The sequence below is a fragment of the Rhinatrema bivittatum genome, chromosome 6 (assembly GCF_901001135.1).
Source record: "Rhinatrema bivittatum chromosome 6, aRhiBiv1.1, whole genome shotgun sequence".
NCBI lineage: Eukaryota > Metazoa > Chordata > Amphibia > Gymnophiona > Rhinatrematidae > Rhinatrema > Rhinatrema bivittatum.
In genome coordinates, this window is record NC_042620.1 from 205,346,041 (window position 1) to 205,368,397 (window position 22,357).

The following is a 22,357-nucleotide window of genomic DNA, read 5'->3' on the forward strand; positions in this document are numbered from 1 at the left end:
CCACCAGAGGTGGCAGTAGTGAATAGAGATGAAGCCTGGCTGGGCTTGTAGTCCCTCAGGACACTGGAACAGCGATTCCTCAATAGCTGTGCTGGAGTGGAGAGAAACTGAGATAGTGAGTACAGTGGAGCATACACAGGGTTCTGGTATAGAGCCTCGTTGGTTGAATACTCACACAGCAGTTTCTCCCAGAAGGTAACACAGAAGCTGGAATGGAGGCAGGCCCTCGAGGAGCGAGTACCTGGTTCCAGGGAACAGCTCTGAGAGAATATAGATGGTAACTCACTGATGGTGTAGGCAGCGGTTTCTTCCAAGCAGAAGAGAGCTCAGGCAGCGAGTCTGGGAACATGGGCCCTCAAGGAGTGAGTACCGGTTCCAGACAGCGACCTGAAAGAAAAGAGAGAGGCCCCCGAGGAGCGGGTACCCCGATAGAGTAAGTCCAATTAAGGAGAGGAAGAGTAGCTAGGTACGGAGAGCGAATCCCATCCGTAAGGAGTCCCTTTGCTAACTCGATTAGCTAGCAAGTAGAGTAGGCTTTTGTATCCGGGATGCGTGACGTCATCACAGGGGGATGCCCCTGAGGTTCGCGCCAAAGAAGAAATAAGAAGCAGGGCTGCGCGACGCGCGCGTACTATGGCAGCTGAACAACATGGCGGGATGCAGCGCCCAAGCCGGACTGGAGATGCCGGAGAGGATGGCAGGCAGACGCCGCGGCAGCCAGACGTCTATCAACCGCGGGAGGAGTCGCCAAAGAGGTAAGGAGGGCAGAGTGGAGACGTCGGGCAGCGACAGTCGAACAGTATCAGACTTCCATCTTAACCAATCATTCGTCCTTCCAACATCTTTCCCAGGCCACACATCCATAAAGATGAACAAGTACTACACAGTTTGGTCTGCAAGAGAGAATTGGCTTTCTTCTTGGAGGGGACTGAAGCAATTAGAAAGTCCACCCAAATTTAGTTCCTTTTGAAGCCAACTAACTTGTGATTGCTGTGGCCAAGCACACTCTATCAAATTGGTTGGAAGAGTACATCTTCTTGGTTATACCCATGCAGGCCTAAATCTAATGAGCTATGTTAGAGCTTCGACCACCTAAGATTAGTCTCTGTGGAGAGATTTGCAAGGCTGTGACAGGGGGTTCTTTCCACAAGTTCAAATCTCACACTATTGCGTGGATAAGGACTCCCAACACAACGGTGGGTTTGGCAAGTCTATCTTGAGAAGTCTCTTGGTAGAACCCAACTTCATCCATCCTAGAGCCCAATATGTTGGTTCCATGCTGCCCCTATAAAAAGATGGAAAACACAAAAATAGCTTGCCCATGGGCAAAACAGTTTTTGCCCATGGGCATTGTTAGGTGTTTCCCTTTTTTTGTTCAGGGCAGCCTGTAGCTAGGGATTCCTCATGTCTGAGGACTGCCATCCTTCTTGTCTTGGAGAAAGCAGAGTTGCTTACCTGTGTAACCCCTGGGCTGAGGTCCTCAGTGAGGAGTCCACAGGCCCACGATCAGTGTAGTACTGGCAATCCTTACAAATCCATCTCATCACTTTAGTACCCTGTTCAAATAGTAGTTGTACATGTCCCATCCAAGTAGGGTATTCTCCATCTGCAGCTTCAGGTTTGTTAGCATATGCTCCTGCTGATGGTGATCCAGAGTCTTAGCTCCAATACAGCAGTTCAGAATCACTAGCATCATTCAAGTCCTGAAAGGCTTCACCCAAAGCTTTTCCTAAATTGGCAACAGTCACTTCTCTTCTTTCAGCAACAAGTGAAACACAAGAATGATAATGGCCCATTCCTCTGTATAGCCCATTGCAGCTTCAGACCCTTTGTCCATGATTTCCACAAATGGATCAGGTATAAACACCTTCTGGATAATGTGACTACTGTATCTCAGCTGCCAGAGGTGGCAGACTCTTACTCCCCTCATTTAAATCAATCACTGTCTTCTGTTGTAAAATCCTGCTGATATAGCACTTAAACCAATGGGACCAACGGGGGAATTATGGCACTCCCGAAGCACTGGAGGTGACACACTTTTACTATCAGTCCCTGAAACATCCATTGAGCCCACATCCAAGTTATCCCACAAAACGTAACTAAACAAACTTTCTCTGCTGACAAGTTCCCAAATTGTTGTCTTCCTTTTTCAGTATGTGACACCTGATGGTGTCTCCCATCAGTGGTAGCAGATTATTCACTCTTTTTTTCCTAGAAGTCGGGGAAATGCTGCATAGATAACTACACATGGGATGCAACATGCTCGATGAAGGTCTCCTGTCCTGAATCGTGCACAGCAGCAGAAGGCTCTGACCCTAATCATGGAATAGATATTTTTTTCTTACTTAAACTTGACTTAAAGATGATATATTCTGCTTTACTCAGGCCTGCCCCCCCCCCCCCCAACTTCTCTTTTTTCTATAAATGTAGGGAAAATTGAACTGGTAGGGGAGTTGCTGTTATTTATTTAAAATTCCTTTGACTAATGGAAATGGAAATTCATTTATTTAAGCATATTGATGTTCTTTTAATGCAAATCAATTCTCCTAAATACCCTATAACTGTCCTGACTCTGCTAACATGATTTTATCTGAGAGCATGGAACTCATTGTTGATGTTTTGGTACATTAACATAAATTGTTTGAGTTAGATGATTTCAGTGTTCATGTTGATAACTCAATTAAGGCTTCCAAAATCAATTTTCTAACACTAATGTCTGATTTTGATTTTTCAATGGATGAATTTTCCTACTCATGAGGCAAGTCAAACTTTGGACTTTATTTTCTCTTCTAATAATGACATTATGGGCCTCATTTTCCAATATCGCACGCAATACCAAAAAGGGGTGTTACCTTATGCTAATAAGCATTTATATCACAAATTGCGATAACAGCTATGCAACACGCTCTTAACCCAATTTGGGCTACATTGCAAGTATATATCACAGTTCACAATGTTTCCAGACAGCCTATTTCAGGAGAGAGAGAGAGAGAGAGAGAGATTCTCCTTTGTTTCAAACCTCACGAAACCCACTATACCAGACATCCCTTTTAATCAAGCTCAATCAAAAGCAGAAGAACTGGCCCAGTTTTTCCATGACAAAATCAACAAGCTTGTAACGCAGCTACCCAACTCCTCCTCGCCTCAATTAACTTCTTCCCCAAGGGCAATTCGAACCCACATCAGCCAAAGAAATCCAATCTATCTTAAACAAAATGAGACCCTCCTCTCACCCTGCAGACCATATTCCCACCAAATCCCTCCTATCCATCCCAGAAATCATATCACAAAAACTAGCAGACATCATTAACTGCTTCCTATCACAAGGCTTTTATCCAGATGACCTTAAGATGGCAGCCATTAAACCGCTCCTAAAGAAGCCAAATGCGGACCCCAATGACTTAAACAACTTCAGACCGATCGCAAACCTACCATTCTTAGCTAAGATAATGGAAAAATTAGTCAACTCGCAAATTTCAGATTACCTAGAAGACAACAAACTCCTCTACCCCTCACAATACGGGTTTCGCAAAGCATCCAGCACTGAATCCCTCCTGGTATCACTAACAGACTACCTGATCATGGGTATGGACAAAGGCCAGTCATTCCTTCTGATCCTGTTGGACCTTTCAGCTGCCTTTGACACGGTTAACCACTCCAGCCTCATAAAACAACTCTCTTCCATTGGAATTGCAGGCACCGCCCTAGCATGGTTCAAAACTTTCCTAAACAGAGAATACAAAGTGAAAATACACAATAAGGAATCCTCCTGTTTCAAGGCCCCCATAGGAGTACCTCAGGGATCCTCCTTATCTCCTACCTTGTTTAACATATACTTACGCCCACTGTGCCACCTTCTAACGGACCTCAATCTCAAACACCTTATTTATGCAGACGATGTTCAGATAGTGATTCCCCTTAAAGAATCACTAGGCAAAACACTTGAATACTGGGAATCCTGCCAATCAAAAATCAATGACCTCCTCACCAGCTTAAATCTCATCCTAAACTCCGCCAAAACCGAACTAATTCTCATTACTCCTGAAAACAATAATCATCACTCGCACACTTCAAACATCCCCCTATCTTCTCAAGTCAGAGATCTAGGAGCCATTATTGACAACAATCTGAATGTGAAAGCTTTTATAAACCGCACCACCAAGGAGTGCTTTTATAAACTACAGGTAATAAAAAGAATTAAGCCTCTATTCCACTTTCAAGATTTCAGAACCATACTTCAAGCAATAATCTTCGCAAAATTAGATTATTGCAACGCCATACTCCTGGGACTTCCTTCCTCATACACCAAACCGCTGCAGATGGTACAAAACACAGCGGCCAGAATCCTTACAAATTCCAAAAGAAGAGACCACATCTCACCCATCTTAAAAAATCTTCACTGGCTCCCCATCCAAGCCAGAATCCTCTACAAAACTATCACCATCATCTACAAGTCAATCCATCACTACACCTCCCTGGACCTTCAATATCCGCTCAGCCTTCATATATCTCAAAGACCATTCAGAGAAGTACACCGAGGCTCCCTTCAGATACCGAACACAAAATCCACACGACACACAGCAGCAAGAGACCGGGCTTTCTCAACAGCCGGACCCTCACTTTGGAACTCCATCCCCACTGATCTGCGACTAGAACCCTGCCTACCAACTTTCCGCAAAAGATTAAAGACCTGGCTTTTTAAACAAGCCTTCCCGGACAACTCATAACCATCACCTGCTACTGTAACAATGTTACTGTAAATATTCATTAAGTTATTATTATTAAGTTATTAAGTAATTATCTCTTTACAGATCTTTACGCCCCACCGTTCCTCTTTTTTCTCTCTCCCAGTTATCTTACCTCTGTTTTTTGTAACTGCTTCCCCTTGCACAAGTTTAGTTCTACTGTTCTATGCACCCCTTGTTTCTATGTAAACCAGCATGATGTGACTTGTTCATGAATGCCGGTATATAAAAAAAACCTAAATAAATAAATAAATATGGAAAATTTAACACACACCCCCCCCGCGCGCAAGTCTTGGGCCGCATGCGTGGATGTTAAAATCCGCTGTGCATGTGCGCTTGCCCCTTGTTTTATAACACATGCACACTTAAGCACGCGTGTTATAAAATAGCCGCATCCATGTGTGCGCACCGGGTAGTGCGCGCACATGGATGAGCACGTATATGTTAGAAAATCTATCCCTTAGTTTTTGAGTATGGACTACCTGCATTACTTCCTGCACCTACATATGGGCAATGCGTATGTTCCTGGAATGTTTGTCATCAAACAACATTGATGTCTGTGGCAGCTTGTCCCTAACTGTTAATGAGGTAATTTGAGTTCTTCCTCAGCACAGATTAGCTATACTTGGCCACATAAAATCCATCTGTCAGAGGCATATCTGACACCTACTTTGTCTGAGATACTAACATGGGCCCCTCAAGGGCTTAGGTGGTACTAAATGCGTGTCTGGCAAGAGACCAATACAGAAAGGCCATCTGCCATCATGGCAACCACATGAGACCTCTGGGAGAAGTAGGCCTATACATTCAGCACTTTGTCCCATTTACTATGGAGGCAGCTTGTAGCCTCATTAAGTCATCAGCTGACAACATTTTCTCTAGCCATATTGCTATACACAGAGCAGATCATTGAAAGTGTAGGAGCACACCTGCCCTGCTCACCACTAACTGTAAAAGTGACTTACACCACATGAGGCACAGCTTACAGGACAGCAGCTCTTCCTGATTCCCCACAAGTCATGACAGGCATGTGGATCAGCAAGGGCCTGCAAGCATGAAAGCATGGAAACATGTGGAGTGATGTTGGAAACAGAACTATCTGTAAATTGTTTGGCACAGATGTGCTCTGCTTATGTGCTTTAAAGATGGTCACAGATCGCACCAGGACTGTAAGAGATACTAGCTATAGGTAAAAGCAAAATACTCTGCATATTTTCTGGGTACATACATACTTCCATACAGCTGCACCACATGACTATCAGTGAGCCATAACAGCCAAGGGCCTTGCAGCACCCTGACATCTCAATATCTGAGTAAGGCTACTTGTGACAGCTGAGTTGAAGCGAGGAGGTTCAAACACACCTTACCATTGGCTTCTATGACGTCAACCTTTGCTCAGGAGAGATGTGGGTTCTCTAACAGTGCTGTGACGGTGACATCTCAGAGGTCATTGGAAAATACACCATCTGATTCCCAATCCTGCCTTCACAAAGCCAGAAATGCATCCTGGTGTAGGCTCCCTGAGAAGGTAATGGAACCTACATGACATCATGATGGCCATACCCTCACCTTCTGCAAATTAACATTTATAAATTGCATAGCTAAGTGTAGTAATGTGCATCTGTGTTGGGGTGCATGCACCACCAAGAAGAATGCTAGTTTGGAAGGACCTGTGCGCATTGTGGGAATAACACTAGTAGCATAGGCACTTTACCCAAGGCTGTAAGGGAAGCCGTGCTACTAAATCCCGTGCTACTAGAGCGCTCTGATGTCTGCAGTAGGGTTGCCAACTGGCTCCAATTTTCAGGACAGGTAAATCCTGTCCCGGTTTGGAACCCATTACAAGCTGGGATTTCATCTGATTTCCCTATAGCATTTCCGAGCAAAATCAAGACTATCAATACCTGCATGCATGGGAGTAAGACCAGGACTGGATCAACATCTCCTGTAAATCTGGATGCAGTTGGAAAACCTAGTCAGTAGTGGCTCTGAAAATGGTGAAGCAGTGGTGTCAGCTGTGTCTTAGCACACCCATGTGACAGTAAGCCTACCTAGTACAGGTGTATTACTTCACATACACACATTTCTCAGCTACGGAATGAGGCAGTAAAATGGGAACTCTGTCACTGAAACCTTAAACTGTCTACCTGTACCTTTAGACAGTGCCTTTAAGCTTCAGAGCTATTTGAGATTTACAGCATTTCTAAAGCTGTAGCTCTGCATGCTCGAGGACCAGCTGGGGTGGCATCACACTTGTGGCACTATCTCATCCACATGTGAGCGCTAGGATGGGGTCCTCTGGGGAGGGCTGGTAAGCCACACAGTGCTAGGTAGGCCACAAAGTTGTGCCACACATGCCTCTTTTAATGTCACTATCAGGCAGAATACATTATGGCAGCCACATATATTTGATATAATCTTTATTTTCACAACTGTTTTTCAAGTACAGTCTACTGTTCCATTGTCCAGATGAATCCTGAGTAGGCATACATGTTTTCTGTTATACACTGGCCTACACAGAGAAGCAGTGAGAGGATGAAAGATGATGAGGAGAGCAGTAGCTAACAGTCTAATGGCCTCCCTTCCCTGGAAGGGGATGTGATAGGTGAGCCCTATCAGGCAAAGTAGAATTGTTAAAGGTTTTGGTGAAGCTGGCTGCCACTCAACATGCTGTCCTTGGCTCGTGCAGGGACACATGGGGGATCCAGGGTGAGATCTGGATGTATCTCCATTCATAGTCCATGGCGTAGAGTGAGATTATGGAAGACACAGCAAAGCAGCACTATAACTCCAACTTTGGGTAGGGCATAGATTAAAGCTCTACCCATCTTTTGAGAACTCTGAAGGTGCGTTCGATGACACAGTGGGTAGCAGATAAGGCCTCGTTGTACCTCGTCTCTGCTGGCATGTTGGGAATGCAACGGGGGTGAGAAGCCAGTCCTGCAACCATACCCAGAATCTCCTGCAGCAGTGACAGATTTAAGCCATCAATCATAGCAATGTCACTTGCAGATCTGGCTGGCAAACCACAGCATCCTATAGGACTGTATAAAGTAGCCTACCTTTCCCTGAGCCTTAAAGGGGGTTTTGCTTAGCCTAAGTGCATAACATATTGTTCTGGGCCAGTATATGTGCAGGATAGCAGTTGCCAAAAGTAGCTCAGCTCTTCAGGACTACTCAATCACATCTAGGTATTCCAATTGCGTGCCAGGCCCTCGCAACTGAGCTAAGGCTACTGGTGTGTTACAGGCTGCCAACCTTGAAGCAATGCATAAGAGCTGCCACACCTGTTTTAGCTACAAAAACGGTACCTCATGTTGTGATTGCGAATGTCCCTGCTGGCTCTGTAGTATGTTCTCCATAGAAACCAATTTGTGAGCCCTGACACAAGGAATATGCCACGCCACCAACATGCACAGACCACTGCTTCTGGTTGGGGTGTGTGAGGGTCAAGATAAACTGTGGCTGACAATCTGGATGTTGCAACGTTAATGGGCCACACATGATCGTGCAGTACCAGCTGTATGAGCACTTCAAGCTTGTCATTAACCAGTAAGATTTTAATAACTGCCAATGGGAGGATAAGAACAGGGCCATTTTGAAAATGAGCAGGTTGAAAGTATATAGTGCCTGCTCACATACCAAGCTTCATTGTGCATTGTTTGCTGTCACAAGATTTGCAGGCCTCTGCAGCATGGGGTGAAAAAGCCAGGCCCTGGGCCAATGGCCTGCAGATGTAACTGTACAAGTCAGTTGTCATGGCAGCGATGCTATTCCTCCCCCACCCCCACCCCCTCCCTCAATCACCTCCTATTTCCATGCTGTTTGCCACAAACCCAGCCAGAGATAGTATTTAAAAAGAAGCATCTCTTTTACCCACGAGCCAACCGTCACCGTTCAGGCTGTCCTCAAAATTTTCAAAGAGGCCTGATTGGCTAAGTATAAATGAATCGTGCGCGGCTCCCGGGTACTTGGCCACCACATCGAGGATGCGCATTCGAGTGTCACAGACCACTTGGACGTTGAAGGAGTGGAAGAGCTTAGAGTTGTGGTTCATCTCCTCCCTGTCACGGGGTGGAATGATGGCCACGTGAATGCAGTCGATAGCTCACAGAACATTGGGAAAGTTTGCGAAGGCATAAAAGCCTCTCTTCAAGTCCATCAATTCCTGCCTGTCCAGAAGAAATGCTATGTGGCGATTAATGTGGTCAGAGACTGCTGTAATGACCTGTTCCAGACAGTGGGAAAAAGTGGTTTGGGACATTCCCCCCACAACCCCTACTGCCGTTTGGAAGGAGCTGGTTACCATGAAATGCAGGGTGACCAACAGTTTGGTGAGGCCAGGCACAGGGTGGGACCTTTGTGTGACAGCATCCAAATCCCCTCGGATTTCTTCATATAATTCCAGGATAGCCCGATGCTGAGCTGATACCTGCAAACCACACAGTCCTCTGGCATGCCCAACAAGGATGCTCATGGAGGAAAGATGCGCTCCCTGTAGTCCTCTGCTGTGGCTGCCTGCGTGCCAGGCGCTGCCCTGGGCCTCGACCCTGTGGGGCTGTGCCTCTGCCTCTGGTGCAGGCACTTCCCTAGGAGGGCTTGGAACTGGCCTTGCCTGTTCTTGAGGTTGTTGTTGTTCGGCTTGTCTTTTGCGGCGAGGCTCCTGAAGCATCCAGTATCCCCCAACAATTAAACTTGCTACAAACATTATGCCTTTAGGAAGCTAGACCAGGTAAGAGCAGGTGTTTTTATTGGGGCAGGGAGGCCTGGTAGGTGTGTTTGTTATAATTCCTCTTTTTATCGCTCGTGATAATCACTGCGATAATACCCGAAATCCGCAATATTGGCAGCGATAAATATTTTTTTCACTGTACCGCAAAAAAAAAAAAAATATGGTGTAGTTATTTCTGGCGTTAAATCCCACAGTAGTGTGCGTTACTTTATCACATGCCGCGCTTGCAGACCCTCATTTCCATTTACTTCGCCCAAACTCCTCCTACTTGAATACTATTTTTTAATTTGCATATGCATTTTGCGATGCGATATTCATTGCATGCGTTAGGGCCTTATCATGTGCATTACGGCGTTATCATGCGCAATAAGGCCCTAATGCAATTTGATAAAAGATCCTGTCTGTTTTCTAATAGCTTCATAGTATTGGCTGTATGAAAAGTGCTGTACATGGTAAATCACATGCCTAAAATTTCCAATGCCCAGAGAGCAGAGGGAGACCCACCTAAAGTTAGAAGGTTACTTTGGTTTTTTTTAAAGCTGGGAACATAAATTATATATGCATTTTCAGTCAAATTTTGGGGCCTAAATGTTTGGATGAAAATTCACCTAAACTTATGATCCTAAATTTAAGCTTGCTCTTCATTTTCCTATATTTAGGTTCCTAAGTAAGGTGCCTAGTGCTGACAATCAATACTTTTTACTTGTTAGCTTTACATATGATGTTGCCCTTGCTTGCCAGTTTCGGCTACTTCTCCTTTTGTTTCTGTAGTCCCATCCCTTGTACCTGTTTGATGTAATTTCCACCTTCATTTCCAATGTAAACCGGTATAATGTAACTACTAATACTGGTATAAAAAAAGCGTTAAATAAAATAAATAAATAAATAAATACTAAGCATCTAACTTTCTTCTCCTCCTAAACCAATCCTATAGACACCCACTTTTTAGGAGTTTAAATTTAGGAATGCAACTGTAGTATATTTTCAGAAGGGCCAATTTAAGATGCTGACTCTCAAAAATAGGCACCTAAAGCCTTTGAAAATAGACCTCTAGATGACTTGCACTAGGTAGACAGTAAGGTGAAGATTGTGTAGGAGTCTCTAGGTGTTTCCATCATTGCACTTTCTAATCCATGCTCTGTACTGCTAGTGACTCAAATGTTTTGTAAACTGATTTTCTGGATTTTTGTTGGTTACTGTTTCTAGGGTGGCACAATTATTGGCAGTGCTCGCTGCAAGGCATTCACCACACGAGAGGGGCGCCTATCAGCTGCCTATAACCTGGTCCAACACAGAATAACCAACCTATGTGTTATTGGTGGAGATGGCAGCTTAACTGGGGCCAACATCTTCCGCACAGAGTGGGGCAGCCTACTGGAAGACCTGGTCAAACAGGGTATGTGCAGTAATCCTTTTCTCCATTTTTTCACTCAAATGTTCATTCTTCTATCCATTGTTATTCCTTCTATTCATCTTCTGTGACAGTCACAGGCATTTGTGTGTCATTCCAACCATTCATTATTCCATTCATCTTTTCAACCATCCATTCATCCATTAAACAAGTTAAATTATGTGTATACTGCAAGCATTCATTCAACCTTCCATTTATCTTTCCATGCATCCTCTGATTAACTCATTGTAAAATCAGAGGAATACAGTTCCTATTCTTTAATTTACAAGACAAAGGATGTTTTAACTTACGTGCTACAGACTGAATCTAATACAAACTGTTAGGATTTGTGGGTATGTGGGCCCTTTGGCCGAGGTGAGAGATGGTACCGCCCAGGGGAGGAGCCCCACTGAGCCTCACCGTCAGGAGGCGAGGTCTCGGCTGCGGGATGGTTTACAGCAGAGTAGAGAAGGAGAAGGAGAGGATGACTCCAGGAGGCGGGCCACAGAGCGACAGTACAGGTGCTGACGTCAGATTCAGCTCGGATAACTGGAGTCAGGCAATAGGTGCAGCACTACCCGAGGAGCAGGGGTGCCGAGCGAAAGTACGGTCACTGAAGTTATAAGGGGTCCGTAGAGATGGTATGCAAGAGGGTTCCTTGGTGGGAAGTCAAGGTAGTGGTCCGCAGAGCCGGGTACACTGGCGAGGGTTCCTCTAGCGATATCACAGCAAAGGTCCGCAGAGCAGGGTAGACCCGGAGAGAGCCCCTCTAGCGATATCACGACAATGGTCCGTAGAGCGGGGTACACCAGAGAGGATTCCAATGTAGATATCAGAGCAGTGGTCCATAGCATGGTTACTCACAGTGACTGAAGACAAAGGAGTAGTTCCGTAGAAAGCCTTGGGAAGCGAGGCAGGCAGGAGTCTGGGTGAAAGGCCCTCCGAGGAGCGGATAGCCGAGAGACGAGGTAGGGCACCTGAGGAGCGGGTACCCGGTAGTCTCACACCACGGAAACAGGAACCAGAACAAGTACTGAAGCGAGAGTAGGTGGATTCAGCAAGATGAACTCGTTGCCAAGTCATCGGCTGTCTGGGCCGGCGAGCTTAAGTATCCAAGATGAGTGACGTCATCTGAGGTGGATGCCCCCGAGGTTCCCGCCATGACTTGGTTAAAGCAGGCCCGGGAGCGCATGCCTAGGGGACCCCAAGTGTAAGATGGCAGTCGGCAGCGTCCATGCTGCTCAGGTGGGCCCAGGAACAGAAGCAGGAAGGCCGGCGGTAGCTGGCAGATGCTGCAAGTTTGCCCAACAGAGCTAAAGCAGAAAAAAAGGAGGTGAGCAACAGAGGTCACAGCCATCTGCGGCCGCAGAGCATAACATTACCCCCCTTTTTAGGGCCCCCCCCGGGGGGTTTGGGTTTTCTTGAGTGAGAAGTATGAAACTGCTTGATCAGTTCTTTATCGAGAATATTGGCTGCAGGCTCCCAGCTATTCTCTTCGGGCCCAAAGCCCTCCCATGAGATCAGATATTCCCATCATCTTCCTCGCTTCCATTCATCCAGAACGTCCTGTACTTGATATGTGATGTCCTCCTCCGATGCCAGATGTTGAGGTTCAGGCGGCCTTTTGGAAAATTCGGACAGGATGACAGGCTTAAGTAATGAGACGTGGAAGGCGTTATGAATCTTGAGAGATGTGGGCAGCCAAAGGCTATACGTAACTGGGCCCAGGCGCCGAAGTACGGGAAATGGCCCGATGTATCTGGGAGTGAAGCGGACTGAAGGTAGTTTCAGGCAAATAAATCGAGTACTAAGCCATACTTTATCACCAGGATTGAATTGAGAGGCTGCCCGATGATGGGTATCATAGCATTTCTTGGACTTCTGGGCAGCTTGTTGGGACGTTTAGTGTCATCCCAAAGTTGATGCAACTCTTGGGCAGTGGCCTGCGCAGCAGGAGAGGCCACTAACAGAGTTAGCGGAAGCGGAGGCAGGGGCTGATGTCGGTATACCACTTGGAAGGGTGAAAACCCGGTGGATGCGGAGAGATGAGAATTGAGGGCAAACTCAGCCCAAGGTAGTAACTTGGACCAGACATTTTGTCGTCAGTTTACGTATGCCCGGAGAAACTGCTTCAGGGTCCGATTTGTCCTTTCCGTCTGACCATTGGCCTGCGGGTGATAGGCCAACGTGAGGTCCAAGGCAATGTCAAATTTTTTACATAAGACCCTCCAGAACCTGGCTGTAAATTGCACTCCCCGGTTGGAGCGTATATGCCTTGGGAGTCCGTAGAAGCGGACTACCAAGCGAGGAGAACATATTACTCCCATCCTCCGTTATCTACACTGGTTACCAGTTAACTACAGAGTTCTACATAAATCACTCTCTATAATACACAAATCCATCCATAATCACCTGCAACTTGATCTCGAAATCCTACTCAAACCTCATACGTCAATCAGACCGATTAGAGAAATCCATAAAGGCACTCTACAAGCCCCTCCTACCAATGCCACGCGCCTCATTTCGACCAAAGACCGAGCCTTCTCAATAGCAGGCCCAGCCATGTGGAACAACATCCCTTCAGACCTCAGGCTGGAACCTTGCCTACTTACATTCAAGAAAAAACTCAAGACTTGGCTGTTCCGACAAGCCTTCCCAGATCCATCGGACACACAATAGATGATTAACACTTCCCAAGACCTATGGACTTTGACATCCTTTAACTCCCACAAGCACAAGTCTCTTCTAACCACTTAATCTAGCACTAACCATGTTACCGTGTTGGTTTTTATGTTTACTTAACTTTATGCCTTCTTAGGCCTTTCTTTGATTCTTCTGTTTATCCACTTATTTAAATATGTATTTTCTGTTACTATCCCCTTGTTCGATGTAAACCGACCTGATATGGTATTTAACCATGAAGGTCGGTATAGAAAAATACTAAATAAATAAATAAATAAATATGGCGGATGAACAGTCTTGCCAGCTCCGGGGCTGAACGAAGGCCAGGTAGAGCCACTGTTGGTGTTTGAGGTAGTTGTGGGTGGATCCTTGGGCTGGTGGCAGATGACCACGCCCCTGGGGAAAGATCCCGAGAGGGACCACTCACTGGTCAGGCTCAGAGTATGGAGACAGACACACACTAGTTCAGGGGTCGGGAACCCATGGCTCGCGAGCCAGATATGGCTCTTTTGGGGGCTGATTCTGGCTCGCAGACAAGTTTCGCCACACTTTCCCGCTGACCCAGCTGCTCCCCGGTCCTCCTCCGCCCGGGCTTAAAATGCTGTCAGCCCGGGCGGAACGCAGCAGAACAGCTGGAGTCTGCGGCACCGGCGTGCTCTCTTCTTCCTCCCCCCCCCGCGGCCCGGAAGAGGAAGTGGAGAGTATCGGGTGCGTGCGCGGCAAGTGGAGGCCACGCTAGTGCGCTCGGCATCGGCCCGAAGAAAAGAAGACTGCAGCACGGCTCGGAGGAAAATGAAGAGGTTCAACCGCAGCCGATGGGACTCCGCCTCCGCGAGGGCTGAAAATGAAGGAGGTTAGCGTTGGGAGGAGGCTGAGGCTGCTGCTGCTGCCGCGAGTTCCCGGGGTGGGGGAGAGAGAGAGTGAATGAGCGAGCAAACACACATGCTTGCTCGCTCATTCACTCTCTCTCTCCCCCACCCCGGGAACTCGCGGCAGCAGCAGCAGCCTCCTCCCAACGCTAACCTCATTCATTTTCAGCCCTCGCGGAGGCGGAGTCCCATCGGCCGCGGTTGAACCTCTTCATTTTCCTCCGAGCCGCGCTGCAGTCTTCTTTTCTTCGGGCCGATGCCGAGCGCACTAGCGTGGCCTCTTCTTGCCGCGCACGCACCCGATACTCTCCTTTTCCTCTTCCGGGCCGCGGGGGGGCGGGGGCATGTGTGTGTGTGTGAGAGAGATTGCATGTATGTGAATGATTGAGAGCTGGGGGGGCCTGTGTGTGTTTGTGAGTGAGAGATTGCATGTATGTGAATGATTGAGAGCCTGTATATGTGAAAGAGAGTATGTCTGTGATTGAGAGCCTGCCTGTGAGAGAGAGAGCATGAATGTAAGTTTACGATTGGGAACCTGTATGTGTAAGTTTGTGATTGAAAACCTGTTTGTGTGAAAGAGTATGTGTGTATGATTGAGATCCTTTGTGTGTGAGAGAAATCATGTGTATGTATGATTAAGAGCCTGTGAGTATAAGTAAGAGAGTGATCATGTGTGTCTGTGTGTGATTGAGAGCTGGTTTAGGTGATGGAGCATGTGAGTATGTGATTGAGAGCCTGTGTTTAAATGAGAGAGAGAGACCATGTGTGTCTGTGTGTGATTGAGAGCTGATTTAGGTGAGGGAGCATGTGAGTATGTGATTGAAAGCCTGTGTGTAAATGAGAGAAAGAGAGGACATGTTTGTAAGCATGTGAATGAGAGTCTGTGTGTGAGAGAAAAAGACAGCATGTATTTATGTGATTGAAAGCCTGTGTGTGTGTGTGTAAGCGTGAAAAGATAGACAGCATGTGTGTAAATGTGTAATTAAGAGCCTATATAACTGAGAGAGAAAAAGCATGTGTATATGTGAGTACTGAGAGCATGTGTGTATAGGTGTGTCATTGAGAGCCAGTGTGAGAGAGAGCGCTGGTATGTGACTAAAAGAGAGAGGAGAAAGTTCCAAGCAAACCACCCCACCTCCTGCTAATTCAGAACAATCTCAGGACACCTGGATATCAAACGTTCCCAGGTATGCAGAGCAAAAAAATTTTTGTATCCTTATTATTTTTCATTACTGGGTCTTTGTGTCTGCTATTTTGAAATATTTTGTTGGTATCTGGAAATGTTTTATATGAGTTTTTAATTATTGGATATTCCACTCATCAGCTGTTTCGAAATATGTTCTTTTTGTTAGTACAGTTTTACTGCTGATGATTTTATATTTCTTGATTTGTTTTATAAGGATGGGTGATGTTTCTTTTTTCCTTTGTTACACTGCATACAGAGTCTCTGGCTTGTTGCAGTTTCCAATTCAGTTTTTTCTGCATGCTTCTTGTTATGCGTTTTGGTCTCTTTATTCTATGTTAGGTGAGGGACAGCACGTGATTCAGGTGAGGTTTTCTGCTGGCGTGTAGTTTCTGTGTAGGACTCTATAGCAACCTGACTTGGTCCGTTTTCCTAATAGGAGATGTATTGGTGTCTTAAGGCCTGGTGTAATATTTTCAGAGACTTATTGTACTTTAAAAGTGTGATCTTACATAAAATGCACACATTTACTTGTATTTAGTTTTAAACATATTGTATGGCTCTCATGGAATTACATTTTAAAATATGTGGCGTTTATGGCTCTCTCAGCCAAAAAGGTTCCTGACCCCTGCACTAGTTCTTTTATTAAACAGTATATTGAACCACCAGAGGTGGCAGTAGTGAGTTGGAAGTGCCCAGCAGGGCTGTAGTCCCTCAGGTATTGGAACAGCGATCCTGGATAACTGAGCTGTAGAGAAACTGAATATAGTGAGTAGGCAGGGTATGCAGAGTTCAGGAACAGAGCCTTGATGGTAACACTCACCAAATAGTTTCTAGAAGTAGTCCAGGTGTTGGAATAGGTTAGGCCCTCAAGGAGCGAGTACCTGGTTCCAGGGAAAGCTCTGAGAGAGAGAAGATAACTCACTGGTGTAGTAGGCAGCGATGACTTCCAGGCAGAAAGAGTATTTAGCAACCAGTCCAGGAACATGGGCCCTCGAGGAGCGAGTTCCGGTTCCTGACTGTGACCTGAAAAACAGAGAGCGAGGCCCCCAAGGAGCAGGTACCCCTGGTAAGTCCGAGGAGGCAGAGTAGCTTGGAGAAAGCAAAACTGGTCCGTAACCAACTCCTATTCAACTCCTTGCTAACTCGATTAGCTAGCGATTTCTAAGACCTTATATATCCGGTACTGATGACGTCATCTCAGGGGGACGCCCCTGAGGTTCGAGCCACTTCTGGTACATCAGTTGGGGCCGCGCCCTTAGGCCCTTGTGAATCATGGTGGATTGCAGCGTTGAGCCGCTCCGGGGACGCTGGAGGAAGTTGGCAGAGAGATGCTGCGGCAGCCAACCTTCCACTTGAGCAAGAGGGAGTCGCCAAGGAGGTGAGGAGGGCGGAGTGGAAACGTCGAGCAGTGATGGTCGCAACAGCCACAAAGTGAGCCATTTTTGAAAACCGGTCCACCGTAACCCAAATGGTGTTATTACCACTGGAAGGAGGAAGATCCACTATGAAATCAGTGGCAATGTGTGTTCACGGTTAACTGGCGCGGGAAGTGGTTGCAAGAGACCCTAAGGTCGGCCCGTCGGCAGCTTCTGTCGGGCATAGGTGGGGCACAACTCCACATACGCTTGAGCATCCTTCTTCATGGTTGGCCACCAGTAGAACCTCTGGAGTGAGGAAAGAGTTCTAGCTTGACCTGGATGGCCCGCCAGCAGAGAATCGTGTGCCCATCGGAGGATTTTTCTATGAAGTGGATGGGGAACCACCATCTTCCCAGGAGATACGGTGAATGTGGCAGAAAGAAGAACCTTGTCTGGATCGATGATGTGACGCGGAACATCCGGGACATCCTTAGTGGTGAAGGACGAGGAGGGGGCATCGGCTTGAGTGTTCTTGTTGACTGGCTGGTATCGTAGCAAGAAATTGAACCGAGTAAAGAAGAGAGACCAGCCGACCTGTCAGTGATGAAGGCGTTGTGCATGATGCAGGTACTCAAAGTTCTTGTGGTCTGTATATACCGTGATCTGGTGCTGAGCCTCCTTGAGCCAGGGGCGCCACTCATCAAAGGCGAGCTTATTTGCCAATAATTCTTTGTCCCCGATTCCATAATTGTGCTCCGCAGGTGAAAAGCGGCGAGAAAAGAACGAGCAGGGGTGCAAGGTGTGATTGGCAGAGTGCTGGCTGAGGACCGCACCAACTCCGACGTCGGATGCGTCAACTTCGACGATGAAGGATCATCGGGGATCCGGGTGGTGTAAGCATGGTTCTCTAAGAAATACGTCCTTAAGTTTCTGAAAGGCCGACATGGCCTTGGGTGACCACTGCGAGGGGTTGGCCTCTTCTATGGCAAAGTCTTAAAGGAAATGAAGAAAGCATGCATGGGGGCAACTTGCTGGTGCAGCGGTTACTATCCTTAACCAATAAGCCTTGATACTTTTGATGCAACTCCAACATTACTTTCTGCTTCAATGGCAGGGGAAAAGGGGAATTGGATTTAGACAGCAACCAACGAGGGCCCCTGACATTTACGGTGTGGGGAACTGATAAGCATGGGGGTAACCTGCACAGAGCAGCAGTTATTACCCTTAACAGAAGGATGGACTACTATCCTTAACCAATAAGCTTTGATAATTTTGATGCAAGTGTAACATTGCTCTCTGCTTCAGAGGAAGGGGGTGGGGGATAGACGGAAAGAGGAATTTGATTCAGAGACAACCAGCACGAGCTTTGAATTTTTTTTACAGTCTGTAGCACTGATGTGCAGACATTAAGGAAAAAAACACAGGACTGCTTCTATGGCCAAGTTCATAAGTAAAGCACGTGAAGCAGCACTGACTGATACATGGGAGTAACCTTCATGGTGCAGCAGATATTACAGAAATAAACTCTCAATTTTCTTTGCACCTGTAGTATACTTAGTGTTGCACTGGTGGTGGACCCTTGGCCCGAAGTGGGGTTGACGCAACCCGTAGGGCAAGCCCTATGGGTCCCCACTGTTTTGAGGCGGAGCTGACTAGGGGACTGAGTCCAACTGGAACTTCGCTAATATCAGCCCTCATTCCCCGCAGGTTGAGCCCTTGGGTGCCAGGGCCAGCTGGTCTTAGGCAGGCCTCTGTGCCTCTGTGTGAAGACTCCCAGTAATAGTGGTGCAAGGGTCGCCGGGAACCAGCAGAGGTATCAAAGAACCGACGTAGGTCCAGACGAGGCAGGGATCCAGAGACCCAGGCGCCAACAGGAACAGGGCAGAGACAGAGAGTGCCCGAGTAATAGAGGCCATAGCCTAAAGGCCAAGTCCAAGTAGATTCCAAAAGTGTAGCCAAGGCAAGCTGGGGTCACGGCAGGCAGCTGAGCAAGACATGGTACTGAGACAGAGCTGGGCAAGGGTCAAAGCCAGAGAGTCAGTCCAGAGAGTAGTCCAACGTAGCAAAGGTCAAAGCCAGAGAATCAGTCTTGAGCTTGGTCCAACATAGCAAAGGTCAAAGCCAGAGTATCAGTCCTGAGCGTGGTCCAACGTAGCAAGGGTCAAAGCCAGAGAAGTAATTCTGAGCATGGTCCAACGTAGCAAGGGTCAAAGCCAGAAAAGCAATTCTGAGCATGGTCCAATGTAGCAAAGGTCAAAGCCAAAGAGTCAGTCCAGTGAGACAAGGAAGGGTCCCGGGTACGGGTTAGGAGCAGGAACCAGGAACGAAGTCAGGATCAGGAACCAGGAACAATGGGCAACAAGCACATGAACAAATCTGTTGCCAAGGCAAGGAACTAGTGGCAGGCCCTGCCTTATATACCAGGGCCTGATGATGTCATCATCTGGGGCTGCGAGCTAGTTTCCCGCCGCGTCCCCTTTAAAGGAACAGGAGATGCGTGTGCCTAAGCCAGGGCCCACAGGAGGCTGGACGATGGCGTCTCCCCTCGGCCCACGTGGGAAGACCTGCCCGGGAACCAAGGAGGTCTGCAGAGGAGTCAGGAACAGCTGAGGAGGCAGTAAGTGCTCGGGGGCATAGGCAGCTGGCCATAGCCGTGAGCAAGGATGGTCCAGGTCCGGGAACAGCGCTGCAAGGGTGAGTAGGCCCGGTCTAGGCCTACCGCGGATGGGGCATGCAACACTTAGCTGCAGAGTTACCCCAACAAGGCCAAGTTTCAGAAAACGTCCTTCCTCAGGGGTTACAACGTCCTCCATGGTGCAATGTTTGTAAAATCCTTCTCCTAGTAGTTCCCAAACCAAACTCTTGGTGGAAAAAAAAGAATTTGGTTTGGGAACTACTAGGGGAAGGATTTTACAAACATTGCAACGTGGAGGACGCTGTAACCCCTGAGGAAGGATGTTGTGATCACTCTCCAAAAAGAACAATAATGTTTTTATTCAAGGTGCAAAAAAACATTTTTTACTCAATCCACACAAGTAAACATGCTTATTAAAAAAAAAAATGTTGAACTCGCAGAAGCAACTCAACTTCTTATTTTCTTACATAGAAACATAAAAACACAGAAATGATGGCAGAAAAGGACCAATGGTACATCCAGTCTACCCAACCAGCTTTCCATGGTAATATCTGCTGCGCCATGAAGGTTTACCCCCATGTATCAGTCAGTGCTGCTTCATGTGCTTTACTTATGAACTATAGAAGCATAGAAGCAGTCCTGAGGAAGGAAGTTGTCCGAAACTTGGCCTTATTGGGGTAACTCTGCAGCTAAGTATACTACAGTTGCAAAGAAAATTGAGAGTTAGTTAACACAGTATTGGAGGCGTAGTCCCTGTTTACACAGTTTGGGCAGATACAAGTAAGGTCTTGCTAGACATTATTACATTTATTAAAGTGAATTTATTTAAGAGAATTGAGTAGACAAATCCATCTTTCATAGCATGTAGCCAGATGGACTCAGGACCAATGGATATTGTGCTCTTCTGCTAGCAGATGGGAGATGGAGTCAGATTTCAAAGCTGACAACACTCTAGATATATCCCTGCAGTAACCTCAGCTCTTCAGTATTCTCTTTGAAATGCCATTGTGGATATATCTTTGCTTAAATAACTTGATTAAACTTGAGTAAAACTTGAACTGGTTCAACTAATTTCCAAACTGGAGACCCCCTGTACACTCAATCAATTAATGCCGACACCGGACAAACTGTGGGTGTCTTGAACTAGGGGTAGGCCGCAGCTTACCCGTATTTGCTTAGTCTCAAGGTTTGCTATCCGAGGTTCTCCTTTTCCTGGGCAGCCATGGGCGAGATGCTGAGTCCATCTGTCTACACTAAGGAAAACGAAATTATCAGGTAAGTAATTTCTCCCTTTCCTAGTGTGTAGCCAGATGGACTCAGGACCAATGGGATGTACAAAAGCTACTCCCGGACAGGACGGGAGGCTGCCCGTGGCCCACTTAGTTCTTCCTGGGCCTGAACATCCAGGCGGTAGAACCTGGAGAAGGTGTGTATGGAGGACCATGTCGCCACCTGACAGATCTCGGCGGGCGACAGCAGCTTGGTTTCTGTCCAAGAGACTGCCTGGGCCCTTGTAGAATGAGCCTTAACCTGTAGAGGTAAGGGCTTTCCTGCCTCTATGTAGGCTGCCTTGAATACTTCTTTGATCCAGTGTGCTTTGGTCGCCCGCGAGGCTGCTTCTCCTTGTTTCTTCCCGCTGTGAAGAACGAACAAGCGGTCCGTTTTGTGCACCGGTTCCGATCTTTCCACGTACCGCACTAGGAGTCTGCCGACATTTAGATGGTGAAGAAGGCATGAGTCTTCCGAGTCCTTATGTTCATCCGGAGATGGTTTGGTTCAAGTGAAACTCGGCAACCACTTTCGGTAGGAAGCAGGGGACAGTGCGCAGTTGTATGGTTCCAGGCATGAACCTAAGGAATGGTTCCCGACAGGATAGTGCCTGTAGTTCGGAGATGCGATGAGCTGAACATATTGCCACCAGGAATGCCGTCTTCAATGTTAGGAGGCATAGAGACAGACCGCGTGTTGGTCTGAAGGAAGCCCCCGCTAGGAAGTCTAATAGGAAGTCTAATACTATAAGCTCCTAATATGGAATCTAACAATGTGTAACTATAGCATGGGTTATTTTTCCCTATGTGCATCACCTTGCACTTATCCACATTAAATTTCATCTGCCATTTGGATGCCCAATTTTCAGTCTCACAAAGTCTTCCTGCAATTTATCACAATCTGCTTGTGATTTAACTACTCTAAACAATTTTGTATCATCTGCAAATTTGATTACCCCACTCGTCTTATTTCTTTCCAGATCATTTATAAATATATTGAAAAGTACGGGTCCCAATACAGATCCCTGAGGCACTCTACTGTCCACTCCCTTCCACTGAGAAAATTGTCCATTTAATCCTACTCTCTGTTTCCTGTCTTTTAGCCAGTTTGTAATCCATGAAAGGACATCGCCACCTATCCCATGACTTTTTACTTTTCCTAGAAGCCTCTCATGAGGAACTTTGTCAAACGCCTTCTGAAAATCCAAATACACTACATCTACTGGTTCACCTTTATTCACATGTTTATTAATTCCTTCAAAAAAGTGAAGCAGATTTGTCAGTCAAGACTTGCCTTGGGTAAAGCCTTGCTGACTTTGTTCCATTAAACCATGTCTTTCTATATGTTCTATGATTTTGATATTTAGAACACTTTCCACTATTTTTCCTGGCACTGAAGTCAGGCTAACCTGTCTGTAGTTTCCCGGATCGTCCCTGGAACCCTTTTTAAATATTGAGGTTACATTGGCCACTCTCCAGTCTTCAGGTACAA

At 46.7% G+C, this 22,357-nt stretch overlaps 1 protein-coding gene across 4 annotated transcripts in view; it reads left to right on the forward strand.

Moving 5' to 3' along the window:
• Positions 1-22,357, forward strand: part of PFKL (phosphofructokinase, liver type) — a 236,743-nt gene that overhangs the window by 52,160 nt on the left and 162,226 nt on the right. For all 4 annotated transcript variants that reach the window (XM_029606470.1, XM_029606472.1, XM_029606471.1 and 1 more), the window contains one exon: positions 10,684-10,873. In XM_029606470.1, coding sequence (XP_029462330.1) covers positions 10,684-10,873 — 190 coding nt within the window. The remainder of the gene's footprint in view (positions 1-10,683; positions 10,874-22,357) is intronic.